Source organism: Terrapene carolina, unplaced genomic scaffold, assembly GCF_002925995.2.
Source record: "Terrapene carolina triunguis isolate 2854851 unplaced genomic scaffold, T_m_triunguis-2.0 Scaffold199, whole genome shotgun sequence".
Classification (NCBI taxonomy): domain Eukaryota; kingdom Metazoa; phylum Chordata; order Testudines; family Emydidae; genus Terrapene; species Terrapene triunguis.
The window spans coordinates 2,529,651-2,548,279 of NW_020664550.1; the positions used below are offsets into that span (position 1 = coordinate 2,529,651).

At 53.9% G+C, this 18,629-nt stretch overlaps 1 protein-coding gene across 1 annotated transcript in view; it reads left to right on the top strand.

Moving 5' to 3' along the window:
* Positions 1 to 15,038, top strand: part of LOC112118399 (phosphatidylinositol 4-phosphate 3-kinase C2 domain-containing subunit beta) — a 78,070-nt gene extending 63,032 nt beyond the window's left edge. Inside the window, exons 16-33 of the mRNA XM_024216683.2 lie at positions 2,423 to 2,611; positions 3,310 to 3,403; positions 3,518 to 3,612; positions 3,863 to 4,043; positions 4,662 to 4,769; positions 5,482 to 5,574; positions 6,438 to 6,567; positions 7,829 to 7,965; positions 8,670 to 8,839; positions 9,196 to 9,352; positions 9,965 to 10,074; positions 10,325 to 10,526; positions 11,119 to 11,243; positions 11,841 to 11,958; positions 12,441 to 12,522; positions 12,900 to 13,006; positions 13,113 to 13,241; positions 13,713 to 15,038. Of these exons, the coding sequence (XP_024072451.2) occupies positions 2,423 to 2,611; positions 3,310 to 3,403; positions 3,518 to 3,612; positions 3,863 to 4,043; positions 4,662 to 4,769; positions 5,482 to 5,574; positions 6,438 to 6,567; positions 7,829 to 7,965; positions 8,670 to 8,839; positions 9,196 to 9,352; positions 9,965 to 10,074; positions 10,325 to 10,526; positions 11,119 to 11,243; positions 11,841 to 11,958; positions 12,441 to 12,522; positions 12,900 to 13,006; positions 13,113 to 13,241; positions 13,713 to 13,901 (2,416 nt within the window). The 3' untranslated portion in view covers positions 13,902 to 15,038. The remainder of the gene's footprint in view (positions 1 to 2,422; positions 2,612 to 3,309; positions 3,404 to 3,517; positions 3,613 to 3,862; positions 4,044 to 4,661; positions 4,770 to 5,481; positions 5,575 to 6,437; positions 6,568 to 7,828; positions 7,966 to 8,669; positions 8,840 to 9,195; positions 9,353 to 9,964; positions 10,075 to 10,324; positions 10,527 to 11,118; positions 11,244 to 11,840; positions 11,959 to 12,440; positions 12,523 to 12,899; positions 13,007 to 13,112; positions 13,242 to 13,712) is intronic.
* The last annotated feature ends 3,591 nt before the right edge of the window (positions 15,039 to 18,629 follow it).

The following is an 18,629-nucleotide window of genomic DNA, read 5'->3' on the forward strand; positions in this document are numbered from 1 at the left end:
AGGCCAAATCCGGAACACAGGCACATCCCGGTCACCAGGTGTGATATCTGCCCTACAGCCACACACTCTGCTGCTGGGGCAGAGAGTGCCCCCTGCTGGCGCCTACAACAAACTCTCTGCCAGCTGCTCCCTTGCTGGGCACAGCATCTGCTTCAGCATTCTTCTTCTTCTTAGGAATGATCCTTATTACTATCCCTGTATCCGGTGTGGCAAAAGTGCCGGGTGCTCTGCCAACAGAGAGACGCTCACAGAGCTTCTGGTCTAAGCAAGGCCTGTGAGAGGTGGGCGCGGGAGGCAAGCGAGAGACTAGTGAGCTAGGAGCAGTTGGGGCAGGGTGGGGTTTGGAGACATTAGAGGGGAAGAGGCAGCAGAACTTGATATTGGTGCTGGGAGGAGGAGACTGAGACAATTGTCTTGGGAGAGAGAAGTAGGAGGCTGGGGAGTTAAGTTCTACCTGCACCCCGTTCCCCAGCTGTGGGGTGGATTGGGCCTTGGTGTAGGCATGAGCCTCCCAGAGCCGCTGGGTCCAGAAGAGCAATAAAAAGCCAGAAGTGGGCAAGCTCAATCCTCCATCTTCGTCACTCCCAGCTGGGGCTGCGGATCTGGGTCCCAAACCCACAGGCAGCACTTCCCACCCCATCCCCTGCAAAAGACCCCCGGAGTCCTGAGTCCAGGTGGCACCGGGAGCTGCCCCTCTGGCAGAGGAGAGAGAGAGAGAGAGAGAGGCTCAGCAGAGAACAGGTGGAAGGCTGGAGGGGAGGCGTTTGAGCCCACTCCCGCTGGCCGGAATGCTGCCAGCCAGGTATGTTCCAGTCTCGGTCGAGTGGGAATAAGGGGCCTTGCTGTCCCTGTTCCTTTGCCAGCTGATCCAGGCCACGTGGTCGCCCCACACATGCTGCAGCTGTTGGCTTGAAACGTGACACTTCCTAGAGGAACAGGGCGCAGTGCTGGGAACTGGCAGGAGGCACCCAGCCCTTCCTGGCATTGTGCTCTGGGAGGGCAGTGCCTGGCCCGCCTGCTCCGGAGCACGTCAGGTTCATTGCCAGGGTGGGTCGTTCCCACCTTCTCCTACGCAGGCAGTGCTTTCGCTTTCCTTTGCCTTTGTTTGTTTTGGGCAAGCTCTGTAGTAATCGTGAAAGGGAGTGTCTGGGAATGGACCTAGGCCTGGGAGCTGGGTGGGTCGGCTTCCCACACCCAGCTCTGCTGATGCCCCTCACTACCGATCTGCACCCTGCTATTCCAGCCCTGAGCTCCCCGCTACAAGCTCTGCCAATGCACCTCAGTGCCAACCCCAGCCTCCACTATTGCAGCTCTTAGATCTCTGGAGCTGCCAATCACATTGAACTGTGCACTGGTCTGTGATGTGGAGAAATGTCCACTAGGCACTAAGGTTATGTCTACAAGCTAGCTTGGGTAACAGAGCACTGAAGCCACAGCAGCATGGTCTGTACAATCCTGCCTGCAACCGTGGAAAATGACTCAGGTGGCTAGCCCATGCCAAAGCCCACGCTGCTGCAGGTTCACTGCTCCGGGACCCAGACTAGATCAAATCTAGCTCGGGTAAATCTACGAGAGCTGCAAGCGCACCCCATGATTGTAGCGTAGACACACCTTAAATTGAGACCTGCCAAACTCATTTCACTGGGGCCACAATGCGCTAATGTCATTTGCCTCTGTAGGATACAGGCCCACGAGCGAGGGATTGTCACTCCCTGCAGTCATTGGAATGGAAAACTGTGTGCAGCACAGGGGCGCCAGGTTGCTACAGTGCTGATCAGGATTTTCAGGGGGAGAGAACGGAGGGGGGTTTGAAATTCTCCTTGCCTCACCTTCTTCAATTTCAGTGCAAGCTGAAAATCAGCTGAGATGTGTCCGGAGGAATCAATGTCACTTGCCTCTGCCCGGCCAGCTGACCCCCTGAATCTATCAGGCTTGAGGTGGAAGGGTTTATGCTGCTTGATCAGGACTTGATCCAGCTGCCTTCCTCAGAAAACGGGATTGATTCATAAGCCACTACATCACATTGGTCCCAGGATAGTAGAGAGACGAGATGGGTGAGGTAATATCTTTTATAGGACCAGTTTCCGTTGGTGAAAGCAACAAGCTTCAGGTCTTCTCTTAGGCAGCCCTACCCAGTCCTAGTAACAGGAGCCAAAGTGGGTGTCCCAGGGTTGACTTTCCTGCTCTCTTGTGGCCACTCAGAGCAATGACCCTTTTATTTCTTGTCCAGCTCCTGAGATTCCTAGAGCCAGACCCTGCTCCCAGTAACACCAGTGTCAAGCCCTGTCTTCAGGGCTCTTTGACCCTGGGCAAGTCACTCCCCCACTCCGGGCCTCAGGGCCCCTGTACGTACAGCAGGGATGGAAACGCACTGCCCTCCCAGGGGACTGAGGTCTGTGTCTTGTGCCCTTTGCTGCCCTAGGCTGACGGATGCCGACCGGAAGAGACTGTGGGAGAAGCGCTATTACTGCCATGAGCAGCCTGGATCGCTGCCTCTGCTGCTCACCAGTGCCCCCAGCTGGGAGTGGGCCTGCCTGCCTGATATCTACGCCCTGCTGAAGCAATGGACTTACATGAACCACCAGGATGCCCTCGGGCTCTTGCATGCAACGTAAGCCACTGCCTGGGGAGTCCATCCTAGGGGGTGGACATGCGGTGGGCAGAGGCCGCTCCTTTTCCTCGCCCCAGCCACTCACTGGGGGCTGTGGCTTCTGCCTCTCAGCCAGTCGCCGCATTAAGATGCATCCAAATCCTATGAACATCTGAACGCCAAACAATCCTAAAACTGTGCTGTGTCAGCCTGGAGGGGAGGGGGAGAAACGGGGCTTGTGGGGACGGGGCACAGGCTGTGCATATGTGGGACGTGGGTTTAGAATCTTCACTCACAGGTTGGGCATGGGGGAGGTGGACATAGACTGGCTATCGCCTACTAGTATTCCCTTTAATATTGCAGCCATGACCCACTGCCTGGTAGTGAGCACAGTAGGGGAGCTGGGGGAACTGATCCAACAGGAATCCTCCTAGAAAATAAAAAGGGTGGATAAGGGGACCAGGAGACTTTCTGGACACAGGACAGACATCTCCGTTCCCATGTTTTGTGGCATTCCCAGGGGGGTGATGTGGTTTTCCTGGGAGGCTGCAGCTGTGCTTTCCCCAGTACCTCCACAATGCACCCATGAGAGGCTGTGATGGCACCAGCAGACCCTCTGCAGGGACCCCGGTGGTCTCATCTGCAGACAGGTGGGCTGGGTTCCTCTGGAGAGAGCCTGCTGTGACCTCCTCTCAGTGATGCGTGGCTTGTGGCTGTAGGTTCCCGGATCAGGAGGTGAGGAGGACAGCCGTACACTGGATCGACTCCATGTCGGACGCAGAGCTGCTGGATTACCTGCCGCAGCTGGTGCAGGTGAGTCACTGAGTCTTTCAGACCAACGTGCACAGCATGGCCTATGGTTAGAGCCAGGCCCGTCCGTCTGTCCTGCCTGCTGATGGAGAAATGTCCTTGCTTCTCTCCTCCCAGGCCCTGAAGTATGAGTGCTATCTGGACAGCCCCCTGGTGCGGTTCCTTATGAAGCGAGCCATCTGTGACCTGAGAATCACCCACTACTTCTTCTGGTAATGTTGGTGTGGGTGCTGCAGCCTTTGGGAGGGGTCTGTGCTCAGCTGGGGCCTGCCCAAGTGATGGGGGGTGCCTGGGGAGTGGGCATCCCACCATTTAACATCACCAGCCATGACTTGTCCCCCTCTTAGCCTGTGAGGTACAAGCCCTAGCTCCCCACCCTGGAGTTCCTGCACTGGGGACAGTAGGAATGAGAGGGGTTGGAGCCCCTTGTCCTGACCTCTCCATGCTGCCCTCCTCCCCCAGGCTGCTGAAGGACGGACTCAAGGACTCCCAGTTCAGCATCCGCTACCAGTACCTGCTGGCGGCCCTGCTCTGCTGCTGTGGCAAAGGCCTGCGAGAGGAGTTCGACCGGCAGTGCTGCCTGGTCAACACCCTGGCCAAGCTGGCCCAGCAGGTTCGGGAGGCCGCTCCGTCCTCACGACAGGTTGGTGCTTAGCCTGTACCTCTGGGAGGGGCATGAGGGGCAGGGGAGTCAGACTGAAACTACAAAGCTCAAGGGGCTGCTCGCTTTGGTTACGGACAGCACTCCTCTGTCTGCAGGGAGCAGGCCAAGAGCGCTGGCTGTCAGGGGACCTCCCAGCTGCTCCAGTTACCACCTCGCCCAGTCGGAGGCGGTGTTGGGAGCCACGAAGGAGTGCTGGCTGCACTTCGCGAGTTGCTGAAGGGCCGTGGGATAGGAGCGTTGTTCCCCCTTCTCCTCCAACTCCCATCCCCCGTTGAGGGGCCTTCCACACCTCACACATGTGCCGAGGCTCCCCCAACCTCCTCGCCCATAATTCCTTGAGGTCACAGGCACTTCCCTCCGGCTGAGGGTGACCGGGCAGGCCTGCCTAGTGCTGTTCCTTCAGGGGTCACTGAGCAAGGCAGGGTTCCCAGGCATGCACTGCAGTTGGAGAGCGAGACGCTGCCGTTGGGAAGGGATTGCAGAGCTGCAGCTCCCCCTCAGCCAGTCGATCCCTCCGGGGGCGTTGGTGCTGGAGTGGGTTGCTGGCAGGGCTGTGGGTGGGGATGTGCATGCGAGGCTGACCCACGTCTCCGGCAGGCCATTCTCCGAGACGGGCTGGTCAATGTGAAACAGTTCTTCAGCGCCAACGGCTCCTGCCGCCTGCCGCTTAGCCCCAGCCTGCTGGTGAAGGGGATCGTGCCCAGGGTGAGTGACTGAGCCGGGGCGAGAAGGGAATCGGGACCTGGGCTGCTGGTCCACCTGCTGTAGTAGGGCTAATTCCCCCAGGGGCACAGAATGCCAAGACGATGGATTCTAATGAGGAGACCTTTTGCATCGTCCATCCATCAGATTCCCCCTAATCTACCTGCCCCGCAAAGAGCACCTGTACTCAGCCTGCGTACCTTGGACCCATGTGCTCCTGACCCCCAGCCCCGTGTCTCCTCTCCACCTGCCCCAACACTCCAGATTGGCTCCTGATCTGCACCCCATCCCCATGCACCCACCCGCACCCGCCTTGATGCGATGCGTCCAGCTCTCTGCCTCCCCCGAGCTGCAGTGCCTGTCTAGCTGAACCTCGGCGGGGGTTTGGGGACATGAGTCAAATGCCTCCAAAGGCCTTGCGTGAGCTAGGCAGAGAGAAGTGGGGTGACTGGCTAGTGCACAAATCCCCTGGCCCGAGTGTTGGGCCTGGTGGCTCTACGCATCCCAAATAGCCAGGGCCCAGAGCTGGTGATCCCTGCAGGGGGCAGATTGATTGCTGCTGCTGTCCTACTGACAGGGGATTGACCAGAGGGGGCCTGTGTCCCCTGGCAGACTGAGATCATAACCCTAGGATGCTCAGGCCTGCAGCAGTGTTCATATCCCCGGGTAGCTCTGGTTCTTCCTGACAGTCTCCTCCTTCCCTCCCTGGCGGCAGGACTGCTCCTATTTCAACTCCAACGCCGTGCCCCTGAAGCTCTCCTTCCAGAACGTGGATGCCCTCGGGGAGAACATCCGCGTTATCTTTAAGGTGAGCCCTGCTGCTGCTGCTGCTTATCTGGTTGGCTCTGTGCCTGCGCCTCTGGCACAGGCAGTTCTGATCAAACAGCCATTGCTGAGGCTTCTGGTTCAAAGTGGGGAGGAGCTCATTGCAGAGTATTAGCCAGTAGGACACTTCCCCCTCTCTGGCTGCTCCTGTCTCTGCAGCAGCTGAGAGACCAGGTGCTTGTCAAACAAAAAGTGAGCAGAGGTCTTCGAACTGTGATGGGAACCGGCTCCACTGCAAGCCATGGCTGCGTGACAAACCCTAGTTCCCCTAGAAATGCTCTCACTAAATAGCAAGATGGGGGGCGGGAGGCCCTCTGGATGCCATCAACAGAAGGCACTTGAGTCCAGTTCTTCACCCACAAAATCCTTGCCACAGAAGCCGAAGGTTTAAAAAGCCAATTGGATCATGTAGTTCATGGGCAGTGTCATTCCCTACAATCTATTCCCCCCGGGGCTGGTGCTCAGTCCCGCTTTCTGTGTGAGGAGGCTTCCACCCCTTCCCTATTCCACAGTCTAGACCTGACTGTTGGCATCTCTCCCATGATGTTCCCACTCACTCGGCTCCCCCAGAATCGCATCTGTCCCCCCAAAAGGTGACCCCCCCTTTAGCCCCAGACACATTATGGAAGAGACCCGTCCTGCATTCATGAATTGTGGGGTTTGTGAAGGCTGTGCTGGGCAGGGGCAGAGCTGGCAGTGCCCTTTTTAAATCTGAGAAAAGCCTCTGTGGTGAGGGTGTGCGAGATCATCCCTGGGAGAGGGAACCCCTGAGAGGGAACCGTGAACTGTTGGCTTCGTGGAAACGCCCCAGTTGTGACCATGCGCCTTCCCTCCTCTGACTGCCAGTGTGGAGACGACCTCCGGCAGGACATGCTGACGCTGCAGATGATCCGGATTATGAATAAGATCTGGGTGCAGGAGGGGCTGGACATGCGCATGGTGATCTTTCGCTGCTTCTCCACTGGCCGGGGCCGGGGTAAGTCGGAGGCCGGGTGTGACGGTCTCCCACTTTCCTCCAAGGAGTTCTCTTCGGGTGTTGCTGCTCCTCTGGGGCTGCGATGCTCTCGGCATGGGGACACTGTAGGAAATTCAGTGGCTGCAGAGCCAGGGTGAACAGCGGATGAACCCAGCGACTGTCCCTTTGGGTATATCTATGCTGCAGTGTGGATGCGGGCTCTGACACGTGTTTAAGCCCAAACCCCCTTTTCTGGAGGAAGGTGAGGCAGGTGCTTCGAGCAGCGCTTTCTGGAGGTGGCATCCATTGGCTGCTGTAATGGCGTCCCTTGAAGACCGCTGTGCAGCTGTGGCCAGAGAACCACAGCACAGGCTAATATCAGTCAGCAGGTGCAGGGGGTGAAGATGGTAGCTCTGCCCCCTGGACCTGTTACTGGGTGTGCCCCGAGGCATCCCGCAAGGCAGGACGGCGGCACAGGTGGCTGCCCCTCAGTAGTCAGAGCTAACTGGATGGTATTTAACTCCACCTAGAAACCCAGCTTCTGCAGAGTTCTGGGGCATCGGTGCCTGCACATCCGTCGCCTACTGAGCCGCTGTCAGAGCAGCCACCTGACATAGCCAAGGTCCTTGGCCTCCCGCAAGGCAGGGACTCAAGGCTTCACGACCCTGCACCTCCAAGCAGGCTCTAAACATCCCATCCCCCTTAGAGCGCCACAGGGATGGACTCTCACTGCCACTGTGCCACGGGAGCTGGTAGATATACCCTGGGCTTTCCGCAAGAATTGGATAATCCCAGACTTGAGCTCTTGCCCATGTACCAGTTTATGAGGGGGTAAATTTGGCATAAGGGCTCAGGACCCTCTGGCCTCCTGTATCTCTCCCCACCAGGTAAATCCATAGGGATGTACCTTGCCCAGGACTGTCCTGCCTTCCCAGAGTCTTTCCTATCCATGGGAGTTGCCTTACATCTCTGCCACCAGAGGGAGATGCTGTGGAAGACTCTTGCGGCCTGATTTTCAGAGGCAGATTTTGGGGCAGTGCAGCTGCAGACATTCAGCCCTTCTGAAAATCAGGCCCAAGGTGCTTCAAGTCAGGCTCTCAAATTGAGGCATGCAAATCGGTGACAGCTGGCCCCGAACGGTGACCTCTCAGGGGGCTGCTGAGACCTTGGGGACCCAGGCTGGGATCTCTCTGCGCCACCCGGGGCAGGGGGAGGGGTTTGAATGGACCGAGCGAGTGGCGATTCTGGGTGCTGACCCTGTACCTGCTGCCCCCTCTTCCAGGCATGGTGGAGATGATCCCCAACGCAGAGACTCTGCGCAAGATCCAGGTGGAGCATGGGGTGACGGGCTCCTTCAAGGATCGTCCCCTGGCAGACTGGCTGCAGAAGCACAACCCCACGGAGGATGAGTACGAGAAGGTAGTGAAGTGAGATGCAGCGGGGTGACTTTGGAATGGAAAGGGGCCATACAAATCCCTCTATAGGGCAGGGGGCAGGGGTCCGAGGGAGGCAAATAGCCTCTGCAGCTTGAGATGATGCACAAACGAATGCCCCAACAAATATGCTTAACTTCTTGTAAACCCTCCACATAAACAATGGCCAACAGATGCACCCTGAGCCTGGCTCGGCCACACGCTTAGCTTTGTTTAGGACCTTCAGTAAGTGAACTTGATCTTGACCTTTTGCATAAACCAAGCCAGCCAGGTGCACCTGGATTGTGCCTGCATTTAAGGACAAGCTGGACAACCACCTGTCAGGGATGGTCTAGATATACTTGGTTCTGACTCAGCGCAGGGGCCTGAACTAGATGGCTTTTTGAGGTCCCTTCCAGCCCTGTGATTCTGTACCCACAGATTTGTTTATATGTAGGACCTACAGCAAGAGTGCAAGGTTTTTTTTGTTTTTGTTTTTTTTTATTTAATGCTTTGTTACTTAAAACAAGTTCCTGGTGAAGGCGGGTGAGGGAGCTGAACAGCATTAAGTGCCCCCCTCCACCCCACGGACCAGGCTCGCTCCTGAGAGTGTGGGACTAAACATTCCCATGCTCTCTCCCCTTCCTCTCAATTCCTTTTTGAAGTCTCTCTTCCCCCCTCACCTGCTCTAACCCCTTCTCCCTCTCCCAGGCGGTGGAGAACTTCATCTACTCATGCGCCGGCTGCTGCGTGGCCACCTACGTGCTGGGGATCTGTGACCGGCACAACGACAACATCATGCTCAAAACCACCGGCCACATGTTCCACATCGACTTCGGCAGGTTCCTGGGCCATGCCCAGATGTTTGGCAACATCAAAAGGTGGGTGTCACCCACAGGAGCCTGGCAGAGGGGTGAGATCGCTCCCATTGTACTACATGCTGGAGCAGAGCTTAGTCCTGGCTCCCTTGACCAAACATCATCTCCCTGCAGCTGTTGTGCTGGGGACAGCCATGTTTCTGTGAGACTACAGGGCTACAGTTTGTATTGTGGGCACAGTGGTTTGGAAGGACTGCTGTGCGGCTTTCAGGGAGCCTGGCTGTTCCCAGCTGGATCAGGGTGTGTTGTGATGGATGCAGGACAGACTGGAGTGGCTGGTTGTCCCATTTCCCATGGTCGACCCCTCTGCTCCACTCCCTGTGCTGATTTGGGCACGTGTGTCTCTTTCTGTGGTGCAGGGACCGGGCCCCGTTCGTCTTCACCTCGGACATGGCCTATGTCATTAATGGTGGTGACAAGCCCTCCAGCCGCTTCCATGACTTTGTGGATCTCTGCTGCCAGGCGTACAACCTGATCCGCAAGCACACCCACCTCTTCCTCAACCTGCTGGGCCTGGTGAGAACACGGGGGGGCTGCCCTGATCCAGGCACCGGGGCGGCCTTGCTCTCGCTGGGTCTCCAAAGAGCGGGCCACCCTCCAGGCCCAGGCCTTGAGATGCCTCCCACCCCCAGTGGTGGGAAATTCCCTCCCCCTCGGAGTCTGCAGCTGCCTCTTGGCCTCTCTGGTTCTGCCCCCTACTCTGGGCTCTTGTGTCCCATCTGACAGCACTATGAAAGCAGCGTGCTCCACCCTTGGGGGGGAGGCATGTGCTTAGTGTCACGCAAGCGCCCCTCTGGCTGTCTGAAGTGCAGCGCTGACTGCCTAATCGTACGGAGCTCACCCGGCCGTCCTCACCCATGTGGGTGACTCGGATCCAGGCAGACACACCCAGCGCTGGGCTGGGCTCGCTAAGTACATCTCATGGGGCGTGGATGTGTGTTATGGGGAGAGGGCCCTCGTCCCTCTCCGCTGGAGGAGTCTTCAGTGGGGATGCTGGACAGGCCATCTAGACCCGCACCTGGGCCATGTTTACTGTAGAGGTCCCAGGACTGGCTAGTCCATCTCCCTCTCCCTGCTCCTTCCCCACCTCTGGGCTCCTGGCACTGACCTGGCTGCCCTGCTCCCCAGATGCTGTCCTGTGGTATCCCGGAGCTCTCCGACCTCGAGGACCTCAAGTACGTCTACGACGCCCTGCGGCCGCAGGACTCCGAAGCCGATGCCACCACCTATTTCACCAGGTAAAAGGATGCAGCTGGTGCTGGGTGACAGATGGGGAAGGGGGCGCCCCTCTGTCACTAGGGAGAGATGGAAGGGCCTTCAGTGGCTGTACACCCCACTCCTAGGAAAGGAGCCAGGCTCTGTGTCCCAGCAGCCCTGGTTGAGGGGCCCTTGTGCACTCAGGAGAGTTTAGGGGCCAGGAGTGCCATGAATGGCAGCTGCCTTTGGAGTCCCCCTCTCTCACTGAGACGCTGCCCTCCCTCATTGCAGGTTGATCGAGTCCAGCCTGGGCAGCGTGGCCACCAAGCTCAACTTCTTCATCCACAACCTGGCGCAGATGAAGTTCACAGGCTCGGACACCCGCCCCGTACTTTCCTTCGCCCCCCGCGTGCACACGCTCAAGACATCCGGCCGGATCCGCGACGTCTTCCTTTGCCGCCACGAGAAAGTCTTCAACCCCAGCAAAGGCTATGTGAGCGCTGCAGCTCTGCTTCTGCCGGGCATGTGCCGGGGGGAGATGAGAGATCTGGGAGAGGGATTCTGTGCTGGGGGATGGGTTTGGAGGAAGGCCCAGTCCACTGCCATTCAGTGGAGTCCCAGGGGCAGAGACACAAACCAAATGAAGGCTGCTGCAGCGTTTTCCTGATTTTGGCCTCGCTAGGAATAGTTAGTGGTTTAGAGGGGGCAAACCCTGTTCTCTGGCGGAAGGGAAATGTGGGACCTGTCATTGGATGGCTGCCCTCACACTGTATGATTTGATTAGAACCCAGTGCTTTCCACTTACCCTTCCATGACGCCTTCAAAGGTGACTTGAATGTCTGCCTCCCTTCAGATGCATGTTCCTGAAAACTTTCCCCAGCCTTTAACTGGGTCTGAAGTGATGCCAAAAGAAACACTTTAACCTCGGTCTGATTTCCAAACTTCTTGCATTTCAGTGCGTGCATAGTGGGTCTGATTCTGAGCTAATCTGGACGTCAGGTGGGCTACTCCCGATCTGTACTGATGTAAGTTAGATCAGACTCAGGCATGCAAGCGATAACCGGCTCTGCCTCCCTGTCTTGCAGACGTACATCGTGAAGGTGCAGCGGGAGAGCCCCTGCGAGGTCACCTATGTCCAGCGTACCTTTGAAGAGTTCCAGGAGCTGCACAACAAGCTACGCCTCATCTTCCCCTCCTCCCACCTGCCCAGGTAGCCCTGCTCTCTTCCTCAGCACTGCTTCTTGTCCCATCCCTGGAGAAAAGGGGTTGGCTACTCTGCAGCTGGTTTGGGGCTTGTTTCATCTCTGGGCTGGGGCATGCTGGGAGGGAGGACGCGCCTCCCTGGCTTGCTTTACCTGCCTCCAGGCAGCACCCACGAGGACAAGTCTACCCCTATTGTTCCCCCCCGACCACTGTAACTTGACTCAGCCCACTACAGCTCTCCCTGGCTTCAGACAGCACCCACCCAGACTGAGCCCTTCTTGATTGTCTTGGTGCTGAGAGATACCTGTCAGGATCCAGCTATCCTTGGCTTTAGGGCCCTCCCATCCCTGCCCACCAGTTTTTGCTGGCAGCACCTGTCCAGAATGGCCTGGAAAGTCCTCTAGATTTTGTTGGTGAGAAACAATCGACTCAGCACCATTGTGGGGTGATGTGCCTCACACCAACACTTGCTGCCTCTGGCAAGAGCAGTTCACTTAGGGGCATTACTGCTTCAGCAGTGCATTCTGCTGCCCTGGATTGGAGACTTGCTAACTGTTCGCTCGCTCTCTCTCTCTCTCTCTCCTGCACACACACAACTGGTCAGTTTCCCCAGTAGGTTTGTGATCGGCCGGTCACGCGGCGAGGCAATGGCTGACAGGAGGAAAGAGGAGCTAAATGGCTACATCTGGCATCTGATCCACTCAGCCCCGGAGGTGGCTGAGGTAAGATTCTCCACTCAGCGCCTCTCAGTCCACAGTGGAGAAGGTTGATCTAGCGTACACAGCTTAATGGATAAGTTCTAGGAGGGAGTGTTATCTAGTGAGTACAGCAAGTGACTAAGGGACAGGATTCCTGGGCCCTTTTCCAGACTGTGTTAGTGAGAAGTGGGCAAGTCACATCTCTCTGTGCCTCCGTTTCCCCATCTGTAAAATGGAAACAGGAACATTAGCTTTGATCCCAGGTGGGTTGTAAGTCTTAACTTAATTCCAGGTTGTAAAGTTCTTTGAAGATCAGACGCACCATCTAAGTGGTGAGATGTTCCTCTGGCTTGGGATTCTGGAGGACGGAAGGTGCTATATTAATAACTGATGGTGGAGTTACATATCTTGCTTTGAAGTGTGCAGGACGTGCTTACGGATGGAGAAAAGAGAGCCTGTTACCTCTGTGTGATACAAGCCAGACTTGTGCTATTCTTGCCTTGCAGTGTGATCTTGTGTATACGTTCTTCCACCCCCTCCCGCGGGATGAGAAGGCTGCAGGCACTAATCCAGCTCCAAAGCCCGCAGGTATCACTATTCATTGTATATGGTCCGTCTGGTCTGGTATGGAGGCTAATATCAGGCGTGTCAAAGGGAAGGTGTAACACACCCACACAATGTACCTGTATTGTGCTGTACTAAACCACAGCGGTAGATTCCTTCCTGACCCCTTGATGGAGCAGGAGAATGAGAGTCGAAGTAGTGGTTACCTAAGGGAAAAACAGCCACTCCAGGGGATTCCATTAAAGTTCTTTTATGCTTCTTCCTAAGAAGCTGGCACCTGGTTTAGAATTGCTGCGGCACAGCTGTGTCGCTGCTTGGTCTCTGGCCTATGCTGGCCTCTGTAGCTCATTCCCTGCGCTGGTAGGCACTGCGCACTATCTCTGTCCTTTGCCTCTTTCCAGATGCCACGTGGTCTCGGCCCATCGGGAAGGTGGGAGGGGAGGTGAAGCTGTCCATCTCTTACAAGAACAACAAGCTCTTCATCATGGTGATGCACATCCGAGGCCTGGTAGGTGCCTTGTATCCCAGCAGCAGCTGTGGCTGCTGCGCAGGCTCTGTCTGTGTCCTGGTGCTGTGGAAATGACTGGGGTTTGTTTGGTGTCTCCCTCTTGTAGCAGCCTCTCCAGGACGGGAATGACCCCGACCCTTATGTCAAGATCTATCTCTTGCCTGACCCCCAGAAAACCACCAAGAGAAAAACCAAAGTGGCTCGGAAAACCTGCAACCCCACTTACAATGAAATGGTACCGTCTGATTCCCTTTGACGCTCATGTAGGGCTCATGGAAAGAGCATTCAGCTGTGATGGGGTTAGGTTAGATCTAGGGCCAGCTAAGTGAATCTTTATCGTCTTTCCAGGACGAGGGTGGAATCCAGTTGCCTGCCACTACTAGTGCACTGGCTGGATTGCTTGGGTCAGTAGGGATCAAAAATCGCTGCTGACCGAGGAACGTTCAGCAACTTGTCAAATGAGCTGGTGTCTCAGACCAGTTTCCCGGGAAAAGGGCCCATCTCCTATCTGGTCCTCTCAGCAGAGAGGCCAAGCACTGAATGGCTCATGGAGACTGAGTTACACTCTCCCTCCAGAGCATGGTTCAGGCACAGTAATGGGGCAGCAGTAGGGATTCCCCATTCTGTAACCGAGAACTTCCTTCTCCAGGCTGCCAAGGTACCGTGTTCTGACCGGTATGGGCCTTCCCCATTCTCTGTCTTGCAGCTTGTCTATGACGGGATTCCCAAAGGAGACCTTCAGCAGCGGGAACTGCACCTGAGCGTCCTGAGCGAGGAGAGCTTCTGGGAGAACATCCTTCTCGGGGAGGTCTGCATTAAGCTACGGGACCTGGACCTGACCCAAGAGAAGATGGGCTGGTTTGAGCTGGGCTCCAGGAGCCAAGGGACCATGTGAGGAGAGCGGCAGTGTCTTTGGAACCACGCCAGTCCTGCAGTGCTAGTGCTAGGCCGTGTGAATGGGTGCGAGTCCCAGGAGTTGTATCCTGGATCCAGATGGATTTTGTTTTCTGCAAGCGGGAGCTAGAGACACGTTCTCTCTGCAGATGAAGGTGTTCGTTTTTTGGGGTGGTTTTTTGTTCCATTTTCCCTGTAGAGACTGGGAACTCAACATCGCAATAGGAAATCCTATTGTGACTTGAAAAGTAGATTTTTTTTTTTTTTTAAGTTTACCTTGTGTCAAGGGAGCAACAATGAGGGAGGGGGGAATATTGGGGACACTTTTTTTTCTTTGAGATTTTTATTTTTAAAAAATAATGAAGAGTAATTTGTGTCCAGATGGGACATGAGGCTTTGATGAGAAGAGACCTGTGGGTGGGGAGGGAGGAGGGATACTTCATCAGTAAGGTTCTTATTGGACTGTCCCTAGGGAGTTTGTTTTAAAAGAATGTATATATCCATAGGAACTTCTGGGGGCAGGGGGAACCTAAAGGCCACAAGCAGCGGATAAGCCCTCCTTGTCTCTGGGTTAGGAGGTGGTGTGCTAGGATCCAAGCTGCCTCCTCTGTCCATCTCAGAGAATTTGCTTCCAAAGGAGAGCTGTATAATTTGTACATGTGTAGAGCCTTCTGTTCTGGATTCCTGCCAGAGGGCATGCAAGCCTGTGAACCCTGCTCCTGGGGAATGACTGTCAGGGTTGATTATCTCCCCTGCCCCTTGCGAAAACTGCAGCAGTATTCACTTCGATTCCAGCTGTGCTTCCCTCCCCACTCCCCAAGGCCCTTTACTCTGGCCTTGTGGTGATGCTGGGTATTCAGGAACACGACTTTTACCATACTTCACTGTCCACGTTTTTCTTTCCCCCCTCCTTCCCTGCTCGCTAGATTGAATGCTTCCAAGAGAGAAGCAGCAGCAGAGACTATGCGCGGGGCTGGGCTGGGCTAAGCCTTAGGAGTAGAGGCAGTCAAATCTTGGAAGCGGGAGATGATTTTTGTCCCTCATTCAGGTGACTTCTGGAAATTGCTCCTCGGAGCTTGAGATTCCACATGAAGGAGCTGGTCACTTGGAGCTCCGCCCCATTGTACCAAATGGGGTGGGGCTTGTGCAACGCCAATCTGCCCCTTTGGGAAGGGCGGGGCTTGCTGTCTGATCAGCTAAAGAATTACGCTGGAATTGAGCACCGAGGCCATTTCTATTGAGACTTCTCCACACCTGGTATGTGAGGGAGAAAGAGCCACTGATGGTCACGCAAAGAGCAGAGGGGCTATGCTCTTCCTCTCGTCAGCCTTTCAGGGGAGAGAAACGTTTGTAGAAGATATGATTTTTTGTTTGTTTTTGTTACATTCAAATTGTGTGTGTCTGTGTAGAGGGGAAAGGAAATACCCCCTTCTTAACCTTTTTTGGTTTTGAAAGATATGATTCCCATTTTAAAAATGATTTTAAAGGATGTCCGTTTCCACTTGGTGTCAGAGGGGGGAGAGCAGGCGAGAGGGCTCCGTCCACGGGGCAGGCAGGATGGTGGGGTTGCCCTAAACTGCAGAGTTCAAGAGATCAGGTGCCTTCCACCCCAAGCAGCTGTCTTCTTCCCTTGTCCCCTTTTCCCTCCCTCCCCCCCGAGGTGTCAATGGTGCTTTGTTTACAGTGAGAATTCCGTAAACAGATGAAACGTTTCTCAGGATCGAGAATATGAACTTATCTTTATATTAAAAGTTTTAAATATTGTATCTAGTAGGTGAATGGGTTTAAATAAGCTGGGGGTGAGGAAAGGATCCCCCCCTCCATGCCATGCTATCCACTAGTTGCAGATGTGTCGGAGGGTGGCATCTCTGAACCTCCACCGGTGGGTTTGGGAGAGGTGCATTAAGGAGATGTCCTCGAACTTAGCCAAGTTCTTCAGTCAACGCTCTTTCCCCCACCATCTGTGTCGGGGTGCACTTCGGGCTCCTGAAGAGGCACCTTTCAGATACCTGTATCTCGCTCAGTTGTAAAATGGTGGCATTAAAATAAAAGGAAATGAAATGCAATGGAAGAACGTGTGGCGTCATGAATCCCCAAAGCCAGTGTCACAAGAGTGGACCTGCCAGTTGTGCGGCAATCTCGGCATTCCAGAATCAAACCGGTGAGGCTGCTTCTCTGTGAAAGTGACTGTGCTGCACTCCAGCCCAGCTCATGGTGGGCAGACACCATATCTCTCTGTTTCTGGGACACGCTGGAGAATGGGAATGAGATATGGAGCCTTTTGCCTCTGACATCAAATCCCGACCAGCTCAGTAGTGAGTGAAACTAGATACCAAGTGATGGCTACCTACTTGCCTTTGTGAAATGATTTTGGTGGCTCTCAGCCCACTTGCTAGTAGGGAGATGACCCTATCACAGAACTGCCATTGCTGTTTGCTCTCTTGCTTGCAGACTCACTAGAGAGACCAAGGACTGAAGTCCCCTTTTCATCCCTCTAAGTCAGAGTTGAGGCACACTGATGGGGCCCGGGGATGGGATCTTGCCCTGGGGCTGTTTTGTCTGTGATAAAGAGAAGTCTCCAGTCCCCTTAGTTGTCAAACCAGTGCTCACTAACACTAAATCAAAATGTAAAAGGTGTCTAAAGAAACCATATTAAAAGAGAGAAGATGAAAATCTAACATAGGGCATGGAGCAGAGCAGGAAAGAGTAAAGCACTCTCATTGAGAAATGGGAGTTAGCTCACAATATCCATTCCTTGTGAGTGTGCTGGGAGGAGAATGGAAAGGCCAGCACAGGTCTCCGTGCTTACTGAGGCGGCTTTATTATCGTCCGATGCTGTTGCTACAGCAACACAAAATCCATGTTACAAACATACTTGGTTCTTAAACTACCACCTGTAATTACAACTGCCACTGGCCTGCATCAGTCATAGCTACAGAATGTTCCCATGTGTAACTGGAATGCAGAGGAACCTTTTCGCTGTTACCATGATGCTAGTCCAGGATGCATGCTAGCTGCTGGGGGGAGGCTAGGACTGAGGATGGCTGTTCCTTAGGTTGGACTTGCAGGAGTGTGAACTGCAAGAGACTGCTAACAGATTTAACCCTTTGAGGGAAGTGAGACCGCAAATTAACCCTTAGAAGCTCAAGGCCTGATGGTGTACTTCCACACCAACTATCCATCCTCCTAAGCCTTCATTTGTCTGGAAAATACAAGGTTTAAATTAATCCTGCACCTCAGGCTGAGTCTAAGGCCTGTTCAGGTTATTTCTCTGATTAAGCAGAGACATCCACTAGCAGACCATAGCAATGTAGATTATGAAGCGTGCACTTACATGTAAAGAGCTGAAAGAAGCTGAGCAAACAGAGAACACAATATAATAGTTTAATTGGGTCTCTTTTTCTCCCCGCCCACCTAAGAAACAATGATTGCTGGGTTAATGATGTTCTCCGGCCCACCTATTGCTAAATGCTGGCTTTGCAGTGACCTGAATGCCTCACCCTTAGTAAATGAATATTTTGAAGAGTAGAATTTCTTAATTACCAGTTACAATTTTAATAAACACACCGCTCAACATCAGCAGCTCCCTACACTACAGCTGACACGAGGATTAGTAATGCTCTGGATGGTCACTGCAGTATTTGGTAATAAGGAAACTAACTGGCTATTTCCTGTCCACCTGTACTTGTGTCAGTATTGGAATTTTCAATATAACTGCCTGTCTTTCAGTTTGCTCACTAACAAAAATTAAACATGTCATCGCAGTCACTATGAGTCTTATTGGAGAAATTATAGTAATATATATATTTTACTATGTCTGTGTGAGGATGAACAAAGAGACTATTCTTTCCATAGGAGTAGCCGGGCAGTCTCTCCACTAGTGCAGTTACGTAATGTTCAGTTTCAGCAGTGACAGCTTTGTCCTTGAAAATACACCAGAAGCTTAAGAGGAAGAGCTAACGGGAACCAACTCTCAGCACCTTTCACCTGTGGAACTGCAGCTGATAGTTATAACACACCTGAGCTATAAATAAGTATCATCCTTTGTTTTATAAACAGGGGAACTGAAGCAGAGAGCACTTCAGGCCTAAATTTTCAAAAGTAGTCACTCAGTTTGGTACCTTAATTTCTAGGTGCTCAATGTGAGACAGCTTCAGCCTGATTTTCAGAGCTGCTAAGCACCCCCTAGTCCAGCTAAAGTCAGTGGGAGCTGCATATGGTTGGTACCCCCGAAAAGAATTTGGGCGCCCAAAATTAGTGGACTCTATTGATAGTGTGTGTAGAAAGAACAAGCCCAAGACATGAGGCCTGGTATAAGGGGCCTGATGTAAGGCCTGAAGTAAAGTCAGGCAGTGCTGATATAAAGCTAAGTGAGCAAAAGTCAAACTGTGAGCAGAAGTCAGGCCCTGCTGCAAGCAGGCATCTGCTTTGTAAGTTCGCTGTCTGATACATGAACTTGGCAAGAATAGGGTTGGAGTTGCAAAAACACAGCATAGTCACATAAACCCATTCCAGAAGGGTAGCGCCAGAACACCCCGATATAGGGTTATGTGTAAACGCACTCTCCAAAGACGATGAAAGGACACACTGACCCCCTCTTAAAGATAAGGTCAGGATAACAGGGTGATGACTATAGATGTTTTGATCGAACCTACATGTACACGATAAAGGGTAGTAACTAATCACATCCAAGGGGCAATAAGTAATTTGTAACAGTGTATAAAAGAGG